Source organism: Gastrolobium bilobum, unplaced genomic scaffold, assembly GCF_033153095.1.
Source record: "Gastrolobium bilobum isolate Gb01-03AN ecotype WA unplaced genomic scaffold, APGP_CSIRO_Gbil_v1 utg19175, whole genome shotgun sequence".
NCBI classification, from domain to species: Eukaryota; Viridiplantae; Streptophyta; class Magnoliopsida; order Fabales; family Fabaceae; genus Gastrolobium; species Gastrolobium bilobum.
The window spans coordinates 230,126-244,369 of NW_026896959.1; the positions used below are offsets into that span (position 1 = coordinate 230,126).

Below are 14,244 nucleotides of genomic sequence, written 5' to 3' on the forward strand. Positions count from 1 at the left end.
ACCAAAACAACTAACAAAAATTGAATTCCTCTTGAAATCCGGAACAAATAAACAGTCACTCAAAACCATAGTCGTATAAATAACTTGTCCTACTGCAAATGCAGACACAAGTTTCCATTTTCAAGCTTAAAATATCTATGTCCATTGCTGACAGGTATGCCATGTTTGAACTACTACAAAGAGTAACAAACATTGTTATAAAAAAAAAAAAGAGTAACAAACATAATCAGTGATTCCTGAATCAATAATTCATTCACTGATCAGGCCTTGATATGCCCATGTCTGGTTCTTTTCATCACCTTTGGGTAATTTTTCTTTCAGTGTCCCTTTAGTCTGCACTTGAAGAACTTGTCTTGCGACTTCTTCATAGCAACTGGTTTGACAACTGATAGCCAAGTCATTTTGTTCTTGTTACCACCCTTGGGTTTCCCTTTGGATTTAACAAGACTCTTAGCAAAACCTGCACCGACTGCATTCTGTCTAGCAGAGCTGCTAGACGCAGCAAACATGTCATTAAGAGTCTGAAGCATTTCTACTCCACTCTTAATCATGTACACTTGTTTCTGCAAGTATTTGGAAAGACTGACAATAATATAGCAGCGAACTACCATATATGCCCTTTCCTAATCTGAGAAATGCATCTTAGTTTCCTAAGACGCATCCTCTGCAGTTGCTATGGCCCTCGCATTTTCAGAACAAATTTTAGCTTCCATGTTTTAGAACAATATCAAAAAAATTGCTTTTCACTTATTCATAGTTGGTACCATCTAGAGGTTTTCGACTCAAAATCATTTCTAAGATATTTTCTGAAAAACATATAAAGCACACAATTACAAACAAATAATGCAATAAACAAACGAAGTGCGAGTAGATTCTCATAACTACTCTTGTTTATTGTTAACAATCCTTCAGTTTATCTTTACAAGGCTTACGATGGGCAAGTCACTTGTAAAAACCAAAATTGTTATTTGGGTCTTCAGTGCCATTGCCAGAGCCTCGATGGGAGGGTTAACAATTTTACCAAAGTTGAATGTAATTAACCATTGTTTAATTTCAAAATTATCCTTAGTGTCTAAGCATTGCCGACGATGGGCCGTACAATACTTTACTAAAATTTTGAAATTATTAAGATTTAATCTAGTGAAATCTGATTATCCTTATCCGATGGGGCTTCAGCGATAACCATTTCACTAATAAACCCACAAATGGAGCCCCCAGGTTTTTTAATTTTTAAAACCTTCACCCATTCAACATTTTTGTTTGAGAATTTTCATAAGCCCAGTCGAATTCATTGTTTAATTTCAAAATTATCTTTAATAACTTAGTATTATCGACGATGGGCCGTACAATACTTTATTAAAATTTTGAAATTATTAAGGCCCAATAAAATCCTATCATGCAAACCTGTTGGGGCCTCGCATGATTATTTTATTGATAGGCCCACAATGCGCCTGGAGGTTAAATTAATTTCTTAATTTAAATCTCCTCCCATAGATATTTAAGTCCAATCTAATAAAATTCAATCATGCTTATTCGATGGGACTTCACATGATTATTTTATTAATGGTCCTATAATGCGCTTGAAGGTTAAATTAATCTCTTAATTTAAATCTCCTTCCATTCAACATAAGCAACATTTTCTAATTTCCAATAATTATTTAATTGAGAGTATCCTTTGTTCGATTTCAAAAACTATATAAGTAAGAGCGCCAATAAACGTGCACTAAGCTTAACATAATTTTGAAAGCATTAAGGTCCTGAAATCCGGTCACTTTACGTCAGCGTGTGCTCCAAACAATCATGATACATGAAGGTTGTATGCAGCGTGTGTTATTCCATGACCATTTCAGAAAACCCACAAATTACTCGCAAAATAAAAGAATTCTCTTAGGAAATTTTCTCTAATTCTTTTTCTAGATTTAAATCATCCAAATAGCTGACTTAATTATTAATCTAGATTGCAACAATCATAATAATTATCATTTATAAGGATAATTTGAAATCAAAATAATTTCAATAACGATTATTTGTCTTGATGTTAATTATCCAAAATTAATTAATTCAATTATTAATCTAGATTTTTAATAAAAATCATAATAATTATTAATTAATTTCTTAGGATGATTTAAATCAAAATAATCCCATAATAACTATCATACTAGTCGCTGAAGACATAATAGCTATTATACTCATGCAATCATACAAGTTATGCAACAATATGGCACCACCTATTCTATATGGCATGTTATCGCAATAAAGCATGTTATCAATCATATAATTTATACCAATCAATAAAATCATTAAATAATAAATCATAATTACTTTAATCCATGACCTTCCTATTTTAAAGAAAATAAAATAAAATAAAATTAAATAATACAACTTTGGAATTCGACTTTCGCCTAGCCCATAGTATCTGTCTCAAGCCCCTTTAGGGTTTCATGGGCCCAAAAGCCCAACGACCCAATCCTTTGGCGAGAAACCCTAGGACGTGAAAGAGGAACCCTAGCCGTCAGGTCTGCCGAGCCGTCACCCAAAATCAAATCAGGCTGAAACTCCAGGGGAAGGACCGCCACGTAGAGACGAGTGCACCGCTGCCGAAACCACCCAAAAAGGTGGCCGGACGCTCTCTCACTCTCCCATTCTTGGCCGGAGAGTGGCAACCACTCTCAGCCTCTTGTGGAGGCGCGTGGTAGTGCGTGGAGTCTCCTATGGCGGTGATCCACCCACCGTTGCGTTCTTCTTTCCGTCCTCTTTCCAACCATATATAGATCGCCTCATTCCGAGATCGATAAGTCCTCGAAAAGTCTTCGACAGTACTGAATGCGCATCTTCCTCGCGATTTCTCGATCTTGAACTTTTACAAAATATTGAAAAATACACAGAAATTCCAAAAATAAACAAAAATAGCAAGGAAGAAACCTAATCATATGGGATTAGCCTCCTTGTTACAAATCGAGAAATACACGAGAGACCCTAACCATGGATTGAAGCATTTTTACCGATTAAAATTTAAACTTTTATGAAAATGAGTTATAAAATACACATGCTAGATTCATACCATAATCCTAGAACCCTAGGTGCCACATTTCAAGAAGCAAAACTAATTACATGAATAGTAAAACTAGATTCACATACCAATGTACAGCCAAGGCTCTGATACCAATTGTAGGAAATCTTAGATTTATGCGGAAGCTGTTTAGGACCTAGTACATTGGTATGCTTACCGAATCATCCTTGTTTCACAATTACCTCTTGGGGCGCAGGTCTCGTGTAGAATCTTCCCTTGTAGAATTCCTCTTCACGAACAGCTCACCTCAGCGTCGCAGCACGAACAACCTCCTTGAAGCTGGACTGTGGCAGATCTTCCAGACTATCTCTCGAGGAGGATGAGATGGTTGTGTGGGCAATCGTTCAGATGATGAACGTCTGCCTCTTGGGGTTTGTTTCTGATGATTTGTTCACCTTGGAGGCACAAGAGGAGAAAGCTATGAATATATACGCTTAGGTCTTAGACATAACTTAACCCTAAGCCTCATGGGCTCAAGTTTCACTGAAGCCCAATAGGACTTTAGTGACCAAAAGAGCATATATCCAACAAATTTAAAGTATATCATGATTTTAACTCGCATAAAAATCCCTTTACCATTTTGGGTGATGTTATCTTTGGGGATCTCAACAATTTCCTTTACTGTGTTAGTGTTAGAATATTGAAATTCATTAGGGGTATTGACAGAATGTTTGCTAACATTGGCATTGTAGGCATTTCAAATAAATAAATAAAATAAATAAAATTTTGTAAAAAATTCTAATCTAACTGGGGTTATATGAACCTGCATCTAATTTGAAACGTTGTCTAATAGCAGTTTCATCATATAGTGGTAGTTCAATTCATAGTAAGAGAGTTGAGTAAGTGGAAAGGAAAGGGTCTCGCCGGCTTGGTTCGATCCCCACATGCCACCTTTTTGGGTATCTTCATCCCTGACTCGCTCCGCATTCCGATTTAGTCCAATAACTAGCTAAAACAGTCGAAACTTGTGGAGATATCTTGGGGAGTCAACTCTCCTCAAAAAGATAATTAGAGTCGAGTTAACTTCAAAAAAAAAAAAAAAAAAATAGCAGTTTCAAGTCTCAAGTTTTTATTTGAGATTATGTGATTTGTCTCAGCACTCTCAACTTATTAACATCTATTTCTTTGTACCAAGGCATTAATTTGGGAATAGATAGTGTAGATTATAATAAATTTAAACTTTTTCTTAACATATTATATTATAATTATTGTTTATTTATTCCATTACTAAACAGTTATGGAATAAAATTTTTTAATGTTGTCATTTAATTTATTTTACTTTATTTAAGAGATAAGATAATCTTAATTAATATATTACAGATTTTGTAATATAAAATATAAAAATCCCGTATCAATACTGATTGATATTGCATCTGAGTGAGGTCTTTAAATAAATGAGTACATGGAATGAGATAAAAACAAACTACTGAACTGTCTAACTTTATCCACTAATATTGAACTAAAACAATCTTATGTGTGCAGCTAAAGGTAATAGAATAACAAACTAACTAATATCATCTACGGATACAAATACAAATTAGATAAGATCTTCATCACTCCCCCAATTAGTTGGAGCATTAAGGATAAGATGGCCAACTTGGGATATCATAGCTCAAATCTGGTCTTGTGATGGTAAGGTATTATCATTGAGATGCCTATAGCATTCTGATGTTCACACACTGGACCTTCAACGACGGCTAGCTAGTGATTTTGTTCGATTGGTGACTGTGCAGGCTTGCTACCACTAAGCCTGGATTCACTGAGAATGTCCAATGCATATCTACGCGGGCACATAAAAATCTCTTCCTTGTTGCTTGCAATTTCGATACCTAAGAAGTACTTTACTACTTGAACAATCCATATTTTTGACAGAATTTTTCTGTTGCAAATGATGAAAATTCTGTCGAAAATGTATTTTTCGAAGAAATTTTCAACGGAATTTTTCCATCTAAAAATCCTTCGATGAAGACCGATGAATTTTTTTTCGTCAAAATTTGCAATAGAACAAATTTTCGTTGAAAATTTCAACGGAATAGATTGCAAACATTATTTCTTAAAGAATGTCCTTGTGCTTATTATGTGTATTGTTTTGCTCATCAATTTCAATTAGCCTTGACTGCTGCCTCTAAGAAAGTTTTTTTTGTTTATCAATTCTTCCAGAATTTGAATTTCATCATTAATTTCATCAATGCTTCTTCTAAGCATCATGATCAATTCCAAGTTGCCCAAATTTCTAAATTTGAGCGTTTGAAGGCTATTGCTGAGCTTGAAACTGGTACAGGTTCTAACGAAGTAGTGATACTAGATGAGGTTCTCATCTTTATTCTATATGCAGTCTTTAATGAGGTTATAATGAATCGTGTTCAGTATTTGAAAAAATTCGTAGTGAAGGCTCAAATTACTCTCAAAGAGGAGATGCTACTGCATCTCATAAGATAATCACTTTTTTTTAGTTTATCTTTAATTTACTTTTGATGAAGGAGATCATGGGCATAACTGAAATTCTTTCTCAAGCATTACAACAAAAACCTCAAGATATTTTGAATGCTATACAATTAGTTTCAAGTACAAAGGAACTTATTCAAGAATTACGAGATGATGGTTGGAAAAAAATACTTGAAAGTTGTTAATTTCTCCAAGCTTCATGAAATAGATGTTCCAGATCTTGATGCTCAATATATTGAAGGTCGTGGCCGTCGACAACATGATCAAATAACTATTGAGCATTACTATCATTTTGATATATTTAATTCAATCATTGACTTTCGATTACAAGAGTTAGATAGAAGATTTAATGAGCAAACAATGGAACTTTTATCACTTAGCTCTTCATTAGATCCGAAGAATAGTTACAAAGCATTTAACGTTGATGATATTTATAGGCTTGGATAGAAATACTACCCTCTTGATTTTTCTGAGCAAGAGAGAATTATTTTCAATTGTCAATTGAAACATTTCCACAAAGACATCATAAAACATCCAGAACTTCAAAACTTACCTTCAATTTCTGAGTTGTGTCGAGGATTAGCTAAGACAAGAAAGTCAAATTCCTATATCATTTGGTTGATAGGCTAATTCGTCTTATTTTAATACTACCAGTTTCAACAGCAAGTAGTGTACATGTATTCTCAGCAATAAAAATTGTGAAAACAAGGCTTCAAAACAAAATGGAGGATGACTTTCTTGCAAATAATTTGGTTCTGTATATTGAAAGAGATATTGCTGAAACTTTTACTACAAATTCTATACTTGAAGATTTTGTCAGTTTAAAAGAGCATCGTTTACAATTTTAGGTATGTAATTTTTTTATTACATTTTAAATTGTTTATTAAATGTTAATATACATATAATTATTATATTTGTGTGTATTCATATTCTTAGGACAATGCTTAGTTCATTATTTATTATGCTGTGGGAGGAAATAGAGATTCTTTTGTTTGGAATGCTTGCCACATTAGTGCTTTTTTATATGTTTGCTTTGATATATAATCGTTGGCTATTGTTTATTTGAATGTTCAATGTTATGTGACATTATTTAGTAAATAATTTAGATAAGTATGATAGAGTTCACGGTAAATTTTTTTCTAATAAATTTGTGTAATTACGATAAATATTTGATATATCAAATTTTTTTGTCCCGGCTAAAATGAAATCTTGGCTCTGCCACTGTGTTTGGCTTATATTTTTTTTTCTTTACATGATCCAACATAGTCCCACATATTTTTATGTATGTAGGAGATAATTTTATGTTGTAGAAAATAATAAACATCAAACCCATATGTCAAACACATGTTATTCGTTGATTGTTGTTTCTTTTTTACTTTTTTTATTTGACTTTGTTTCGCGTTATAAAACTAAAATTGAAACCGCGGACTGCAAAGTCATATATGGTTTCTTACTGAAAGTCAGCACTCGCTTTTGTCGTTTTCTTTCTCTTCTTTAATCTTTGTTATTGCATTCCTAAATGCAAGCAGAAACTTCAAACTTAACGCTCCGCCTCTTGTGTGAATGCATTCACTCCTCTGCAATTTTTATCTTTTTTTTTTTTATTATTATTTTGTGGGTAAAACACTTCTCAGCAATGTTTTATTAATTTTTTTATTGGAAAATGTGTTTGTCACTTTAAATGACACAACACTCTGTCATTTTAAGAGAGAGACAGACACAGAAATTTTTTTTATTTAAATTATAAATTAAAAAAAAAATCACACACTTTCTCTCTCTTATGATTTCTATTTTTCTGTGTTTTTCTCTTTCCTAATAACTTAACTTATATCATTTAAAATGACAAACGGTACACTTTTTTATATTTTGTAATCTTTGTCCAAATGGAAAGCATTAAAAACCTCCCTTTACTAATTCATTCAACTTTCCAAATTATCTTCTCTCAAATGTGGTATATTCTCATACCTTTTCAGTGATTTAGAGTTTACCTGGTTGGTGATAAGGTGCTTTATACATATAAAATATTACACTTTAATTGTCATAATGTCCTCGTCAGTCATCACATACATGAATGCAAATTAAAAATTCTTTTATACCGAGTAATAAGATTTCTGCTTCCTCTTTTTTAGGTTTTAACTTTTGTAGAATTGGCATATAAAAACATTCTAAGAGTTCACAATTCTCAGACACAGAACAAGAGGAAAAAAAAAAAGCTTTAGTCTTTGCAAGTAAATTTTCTGACTAAGGTTTAAAAAAATGGCTTCTCAAAAGGGAGGTGGTGGTCGGTCTGGTGATAAGCAAGAATCTCACAAATCAGCGAAAAAGAACCTTTTTCGTCATTCTCCTAATCAGATAGCTAAACTTGAAGCGTAAGATCATCCTCTCTTGTTTACAATCTATTCATTTTATTTTATTCTATTTTGTGTTTTTTAATTAATTTCTTGGTTTCAATGTTGCATTGACCTGTTTTAGGGTCGAAGGATAAGGAAGGTGTTACCTTTTATCAATACCCCAGGGAGCAGATATTGACACTGGGAAATGATAATTTATAATTTCTAGAGAATCATTATAGAAGCTATTTCATAAATCCCATTTTGGTTTTGATAATTTTCCAGTGTTTTGTTTTCCCTTCATTGGAATGATTAATTTTCTTGTTGGGCTTGATCTTTGATTTACCAGCGTAGAATTTTAATTTTGTTTTTTAATGATTATACAAACATCGCCTCTTTTTTCATGATAGGTCGTGTTCCCCTAAATAAAATTGAATTTATACTCAAAGTAAAATAAACATGTGTATTGTACCCGCGCTTTAAATCGAAATAATTCTTGCGGGGTGTATATGTCAGAGATTTAAAGCCAAAATGGAATCTTTAGCTAGCGTCTTAAATTTTTAAGGGACTTAAATTTAATTTATACTCAAAATAAATGCATCTTGTTAGTATAGGTAGTACCAATTAATTCTTATAAGCTATCCTCACTGTGCAGTCTCATACTGCACAGTAGTTACATGCCCACCAGCTTCCGCCTGATTTGTCCTCGAACCACACCGTATTGAGAGAGAGAGAGGCCTGCCCGGCTGCTTCAAAAATCAATGACTATCCTCACACACTAAAACGAGATTTTTCAGCATGCTTTATCCTCACTTACACACTTGCTGGGAGAACTTTCCAGGAGGTCACCCATCCCAGAGTTGCTGCAAGTCAAACTTAACTATGGAGTTTTTATGTTAAGGGCTACCGAAAAGTAGATGCATCTTGTTAGTATAGATATTACCAATTAATTCTTATAAGCTATCTCTCACTGTGCAGTCTCAGTCTCATACCTGCACAGTCTTTGGAATCTCTCTTTTTTAAGTGTCGATTTGATTCATTCATGTGACTTAATTGGATTGAGCCTTGGTATGGAAACTTACCAAGTGAAAACTTTTCAAATTCAGAGAAACCCCGGAATTCACAATGGGCAATCCTGAGCCAAATCCCGTTTTCCGAAAACAAAGAAAAGCTCAGAAAGCAATGATAGGTGCAGAGACTAAATGGAAGCTGTTCTAACAAAACAAATGGAGTTGACAACATTTCCATTTGTAGTAGGAATTCCTACTAGGAAAGAGGAATCCTTCCATCAAAATTTCAGAAAGAATCAAGGATAAACATAGATATATATATCTATACATATGTCTAGTACATATGTACGAAGTTGAATTTCAAAATAAAAGAATGCCCCTTTTTTAAATTTAAAATACAAAAATTTCGAAAAAATGTTTTTCCCTAAAAAAGCTCCGCTAGAAGTCTGCTCGGAACCACTCCTTGTCTGTGCCCTTTCACACCGGCGGTCACTCCCCTCTCGTCAGCGCCTGGAATATTACAAATTTGTCTTCGGTTGATCTTTGATTGTGAATATTTTTTTTGGGTTGAAAGTCTATTTCCAATTAACTGTTTGAATTAATGGCGTTTCCTGTTTATTTATTCACGACGAATTTTGATTTTGATTTTTCATTCTTTTTAACTTTGAATTTGAGGTGGTGTTGGCAATTGTATATTGAGAGTTTGTAGCAGGTTAAATGCTCAAACTTATGGACGAAAAAAGTATATATCCACAAATAATGAATGATGATGCAATTTATTTTTTCTTTTTCAATAGAATGATGATGATGATGCAATTTGATCAGCACATTTGTTGGTCTCCCGAAAATTAATGTGTAAATTGTAATGGATGTTCTCTTTAACAGTTAATCAGAGTATTTGATTATATTATTTATTTTTTGGTGGCTTCATAAAAGATCATGAATGATCCGAAGCGCATCCGAAAATCCTGTTAACCATTTATGATGCCACTCTATTTCCTTAAATACTATGTAAGATTTTCATATCTAGCCTTGCATCCATTTTTCATGTATTTGTTTGCTCCATCAATATTAATAAATTAAATGTCTTCTTTCCTTTCCTTTTCATTTTTCATTTTTTATTATTTGATATTTAACTCATCAGTCAATATATACTCTCAACTTATTGAGCTTTTCACTTTTGAAATAAAGAATGTTCAAGGAATGCCAAAACCCAGACGAAAACCAGCGACGTCAGATGGGGGAGGAGCTTGGTCTTAAGCCAATACAAATCAAATTTTGGTTTCAAAATAAGAGGATACAAGTGAAGGTAACCTTGTCTATTTTCTTTAGTATGTTTTTTTTTTTAAGGACAATTTTATTACTTGCTTAGCTATGATGTACTGCTGATCATTTTATATATAAATTGTGATTTCCAGAACCTAAGTGAGCGATATAAGAACAATGCTCTTCGGCTTGAGTATGAAAGTTTACAATTAGAAAACTTAAGAATGAAAGAGGCTTTGAAGAATTTACTTTGCTCATCTTGTGGGGGTCCATCCTTAGGGGATGAAGTGCGCAACCATCATTTGCAAAAGTTAAGGCTAGAAAATTCACGATTAAATCAAGATGTTAGTAGTTTCATTGACTCTCTTTCGATTTGGATCCTGTATATATATATATATATATATTCGATTGTATATATGCATATAATGATTTGTTTTAAATTCATATTTATTTATGAATTAATTTTCAGCATGAGAGATTATCCAAACTTTTGGAAAACAATAGATGGCTACCTCTTCCACCTTCATCTTCATATGATCCCTCCGGAGGAAGTGATCTGAATCAAAATATTCCTGTTCATGATCCCCACATTCGTGCTTTTATTGAGTCACTTGATCAAAACATTCCAGCTCCTACTGAAACGAATGATGAAATATTTTCACCTCTTACTTCTCCTCTTGATGAAGATATTTCAACACTTGAGCAGGAGATTCCTTTTCCCTTTCTTGATCTAGATTTTGGTGCAGTTAGTGGAGTTTCTAACGATGATATGTTGCATCATCCAACGAACACAACTATGGACAGTGAGAGGGCATTTATGCTGGAGACTGCAAAAAGTGCTATGGAAGAATTAATAAGACTTTTGCGTATGAATGAACCATTTTGGTTCAGATCTGTGAATGATGGAAGATTCGTTCTTCAACGAGAAAGTTACAAAAATATCTTTAACAAAGATGATGAATTAAATGAACCTTATGCTCGGATAGAGTCCTCAAAAGATGCACGGATAGTGAGCATGAGGGGGACACAGTTGGTTGATATGTTTTTGAATTCGGTTAGCAATTCTAACTCTTCTTATTTTATCATATATTTCTCTCTCTCACTCTATCTTTAATATTGTATTGATTATCCACATATTGAAAAAATATATACTCATATATAAATTGTATGGTACTCTAATATTAATTAATTAATTTCTAGGACAAATGGGTTGATCTTTTCCCAACAATTGTTCAAAAAGCACATACAATTGAAGTACTTGAAAGCGGTTTGTTGGGAAGCCGAGACGGAGCTTTGCAGTTGGTATGTTTTGCTAAAAACCTTGTATATGTTATTATTCTTTAGTCTGTTTAATTTGCGTTAATTAGATGAGAATTAAGTGAAGACTCTTTGTACAGGTGAATGCAGAAATGCACATACTTTCACCATTGGTTCCAACTCGGCAATTCTCCTTCATTCGTTATTGTAAACAAGTTGAAGTCGGTGTGTGGGCTATAGCCGATGTGTCATTTGATTCCTCCAAATATGGCGTCGCTCTTTCTCGTGCTTGGAGACACCCCTCTGGATGCATGATTAACGAAATGATCGATGGGTCCTGCATGGTTAGTAAATTAGTAAATTTTATATTTCTGAAATAGAACAGCTACGTATACATAGATACATGTAACACACTTTATTATATCTATGTGGACGTAAGTAATAACTTGCATTCCAAAAGAAGATACCCTTTTATGTAACTTTAGTTGATGTTTAATTTATACTCATAGGTTACTTGGGTGGAGCATGTGGAAGTGGATGATAAGATCCAAACTCACCAGCTTTTCAGAGAAATTATTTGTGACAATAATTCATACGGAGCTGAAAGATGGGTTTTGACACTTGAAAGAATGTGTGAGCGATTTGCAAGTGCCGCGCTTGAAAATATACCTAGTTGTGACGCTGGAGGTTACTCTTCGCTCTCTTGATTTATTTTCTCTTTGATTCATTATTTTGTTTAAGGCTTATAAGTCTTTATATGCTATTGAATGTTCAGTGATAAGTATAGCTGAAGGAAGGAGGAGTGTTATGAAGCTTGCTCATCGCATGGTTAAGATTTTTTGTGGAAATTTAGACATGTCAGGTAACATGGAATTGCCACATATAAACAGTGGGGTTATGGTGTCTGTTCGGAATAACACAGAGCCAGGTTTGCCAAACGGCATCATTGTCACTGCTGCTACCTCCTTTTGGCTTCCTCTCTCCCCTGAGAATGTTTTTGACTTCTTGAAAGATAATAGAAGAAGAGCCCAGGTTCACATTTATCTTTTATTTTATAGTAAATATTAATCTTGTATTATTACACATTCGTTAATACTTAAAAAACAAAAAAAATCTTGCAGTGGGATGTTCTTTGCAACGGATATCCAGCGGACGAGATTCAACATATCTCAAATGGAACTCTTCCTGGCAACTGTATTTCAATTATTCGGGTACTTGCTTTTTTATTTCTAGTTTAATGTTTCAAATTTAACTAAATTAGTAGGTTTATATTTCAATTAGGTTATACCATGGGGCGGGATGAATGATCCCTAGTTGAATTTAAAAATCATCTTTGATATACCTCTTGCTAAAGATATTGCTCCAAATAGGTTAAGTTAAATTCAATATGGAAATATATCAAATAACTTGTACTTCAGAGTCAATATAATGAAGATCAACAAAAAGTGATATGATATGTTTGGATTAGATTTTTGAACTTGATTATTATGAGTTTACTCTTACATTTAATTTTGGTAAAAAGTGTGCTAGAGGTAAGTAATTTAAGATTATAAACATATATATGAAAAATTATTTTAGGGTAGCTAATAATTAATGTTTGAATGGTGTTAGTAAAAATAACATCCAAATTAGTATCAAAAGGAGCATGACTTCTCCCATGTGTGATAGTTAAACAATTGGTTGGTTATAAATAAGTTAAATTTGATTAAAAGCATACCAATATCGTTGATGTGGTGAATGCAGCCATCATTCCCTCCGGAGAACAATAAGCTGATTGTACAAGAAAGTTCTATAGATCCCTTGGGATCTTTGATGGTATATGCTCCTCTAGATGCATCAACACTTAATTTGGCAATAAATGGAGGAGACTCTTCACTATTGCCCTTTCTTCCTTTGGGGTTTACAATATCAGGAGATGGAAGATCAAAAACTGTTGCAGGAGAGTCAGGAGGTTCGTTGCTAACTCTGGCATGCCAAGAATTTGCTTGCAGTACATATGCAATGGGGGAGCTAAACATTGAATCTTCAGTAGCTGCCATGAATACACTTGTAACCTCCACTGTAGAGAAAATTAAAGCTGCTTTGAATTGTTCCAATTTGGATTGATTTTTTCGAGATGTACCTTCACAATTGTTTAAAGAAAGACAGGATGAAGTTTTTGATGTGTTCAAAATTATTTGTAGTTATTGGAACATTTGCTTGCAATTATGCAGGTTTATTTCAATGAAAATTATAAAGTAAGTTTATATAGAATAGTTAAGAAACTAGAATTAAAGAAATATCCTGCCAGGGTATTACACAAAAATGCTCAGTGATAAGTATTCAGCTGATTGTTTGTGACAAAATGTTACGGAATAATAGTAATTTGCAGTAACAGTGTTGAAATATTTAACTGAATTAGTTAGGTAATAACAGAAAGTCGTCAGTCCTCTTGTAATAATAGCCAAAGGTTCCTATAAAAGAGTTTGTACCAGTGTTGTTAAATTCGACTCGGGCATCGACTCGGTTGGGATACTGAATTATTGGGTTATTGGTCAGACTGGTGGGTCACTGGTCGGACCGGTTGACCCGGATATATATTGATATATAAAAATATTTATACATATGAATATATAAATTCAATTATATTTTTCATATCTAAAATGAATTAAACAAGATTCACTAAATAAGCTCAAAAACATGAAGCATAAATAAATAAAAATACATGTTATTACTATGTCAATTTGAATTACAACTCAGAATCCCCATAAAAATACCTCTCAATGACATTGAACTCATATTTTTCAAATTCAACTATAGTAAAATGACATTAAACATACCTCTCTCCTAACACAAAATAATCAAGGATTAAGTACCTTAAAAATGC

At 33.2% G+C, this 14,244-nt stretch overlaps 1 protein-coding gene across 1 annotated transcript; it reads left to right on the forward strand.

Annotated features, from left to right (window-relative positions):
• Window positions 1–10,047: 10,047 nt before the first annotated feature.
• On the forward strand, window positions 10,048–13,484 carry LOC133303004 (homeobox-leucine zipper protein HDG11-like). The gene is made up of 9 exons (XM_061502828.1): window positions 10,048–10,164; window positions 10,274–10,465; window positions 10,591–11,175; window positions 11,322–11,423; window positions 11,519–11,722; window positions 11,888–12,065; window positions 12,154–12,410; window positions 12,500–12,589; window positions 13,122–13,484. Exons 1-9 carry the CDS (start codon window positions 10,048–10,050, stop codon window positions 13,482–13,484), a joined length of 2,088 nt encoding a protein of 695 aa, XP_061358812.1.
• Window positions 13,485–14,244: the final 760 nt, after the last annotated feature.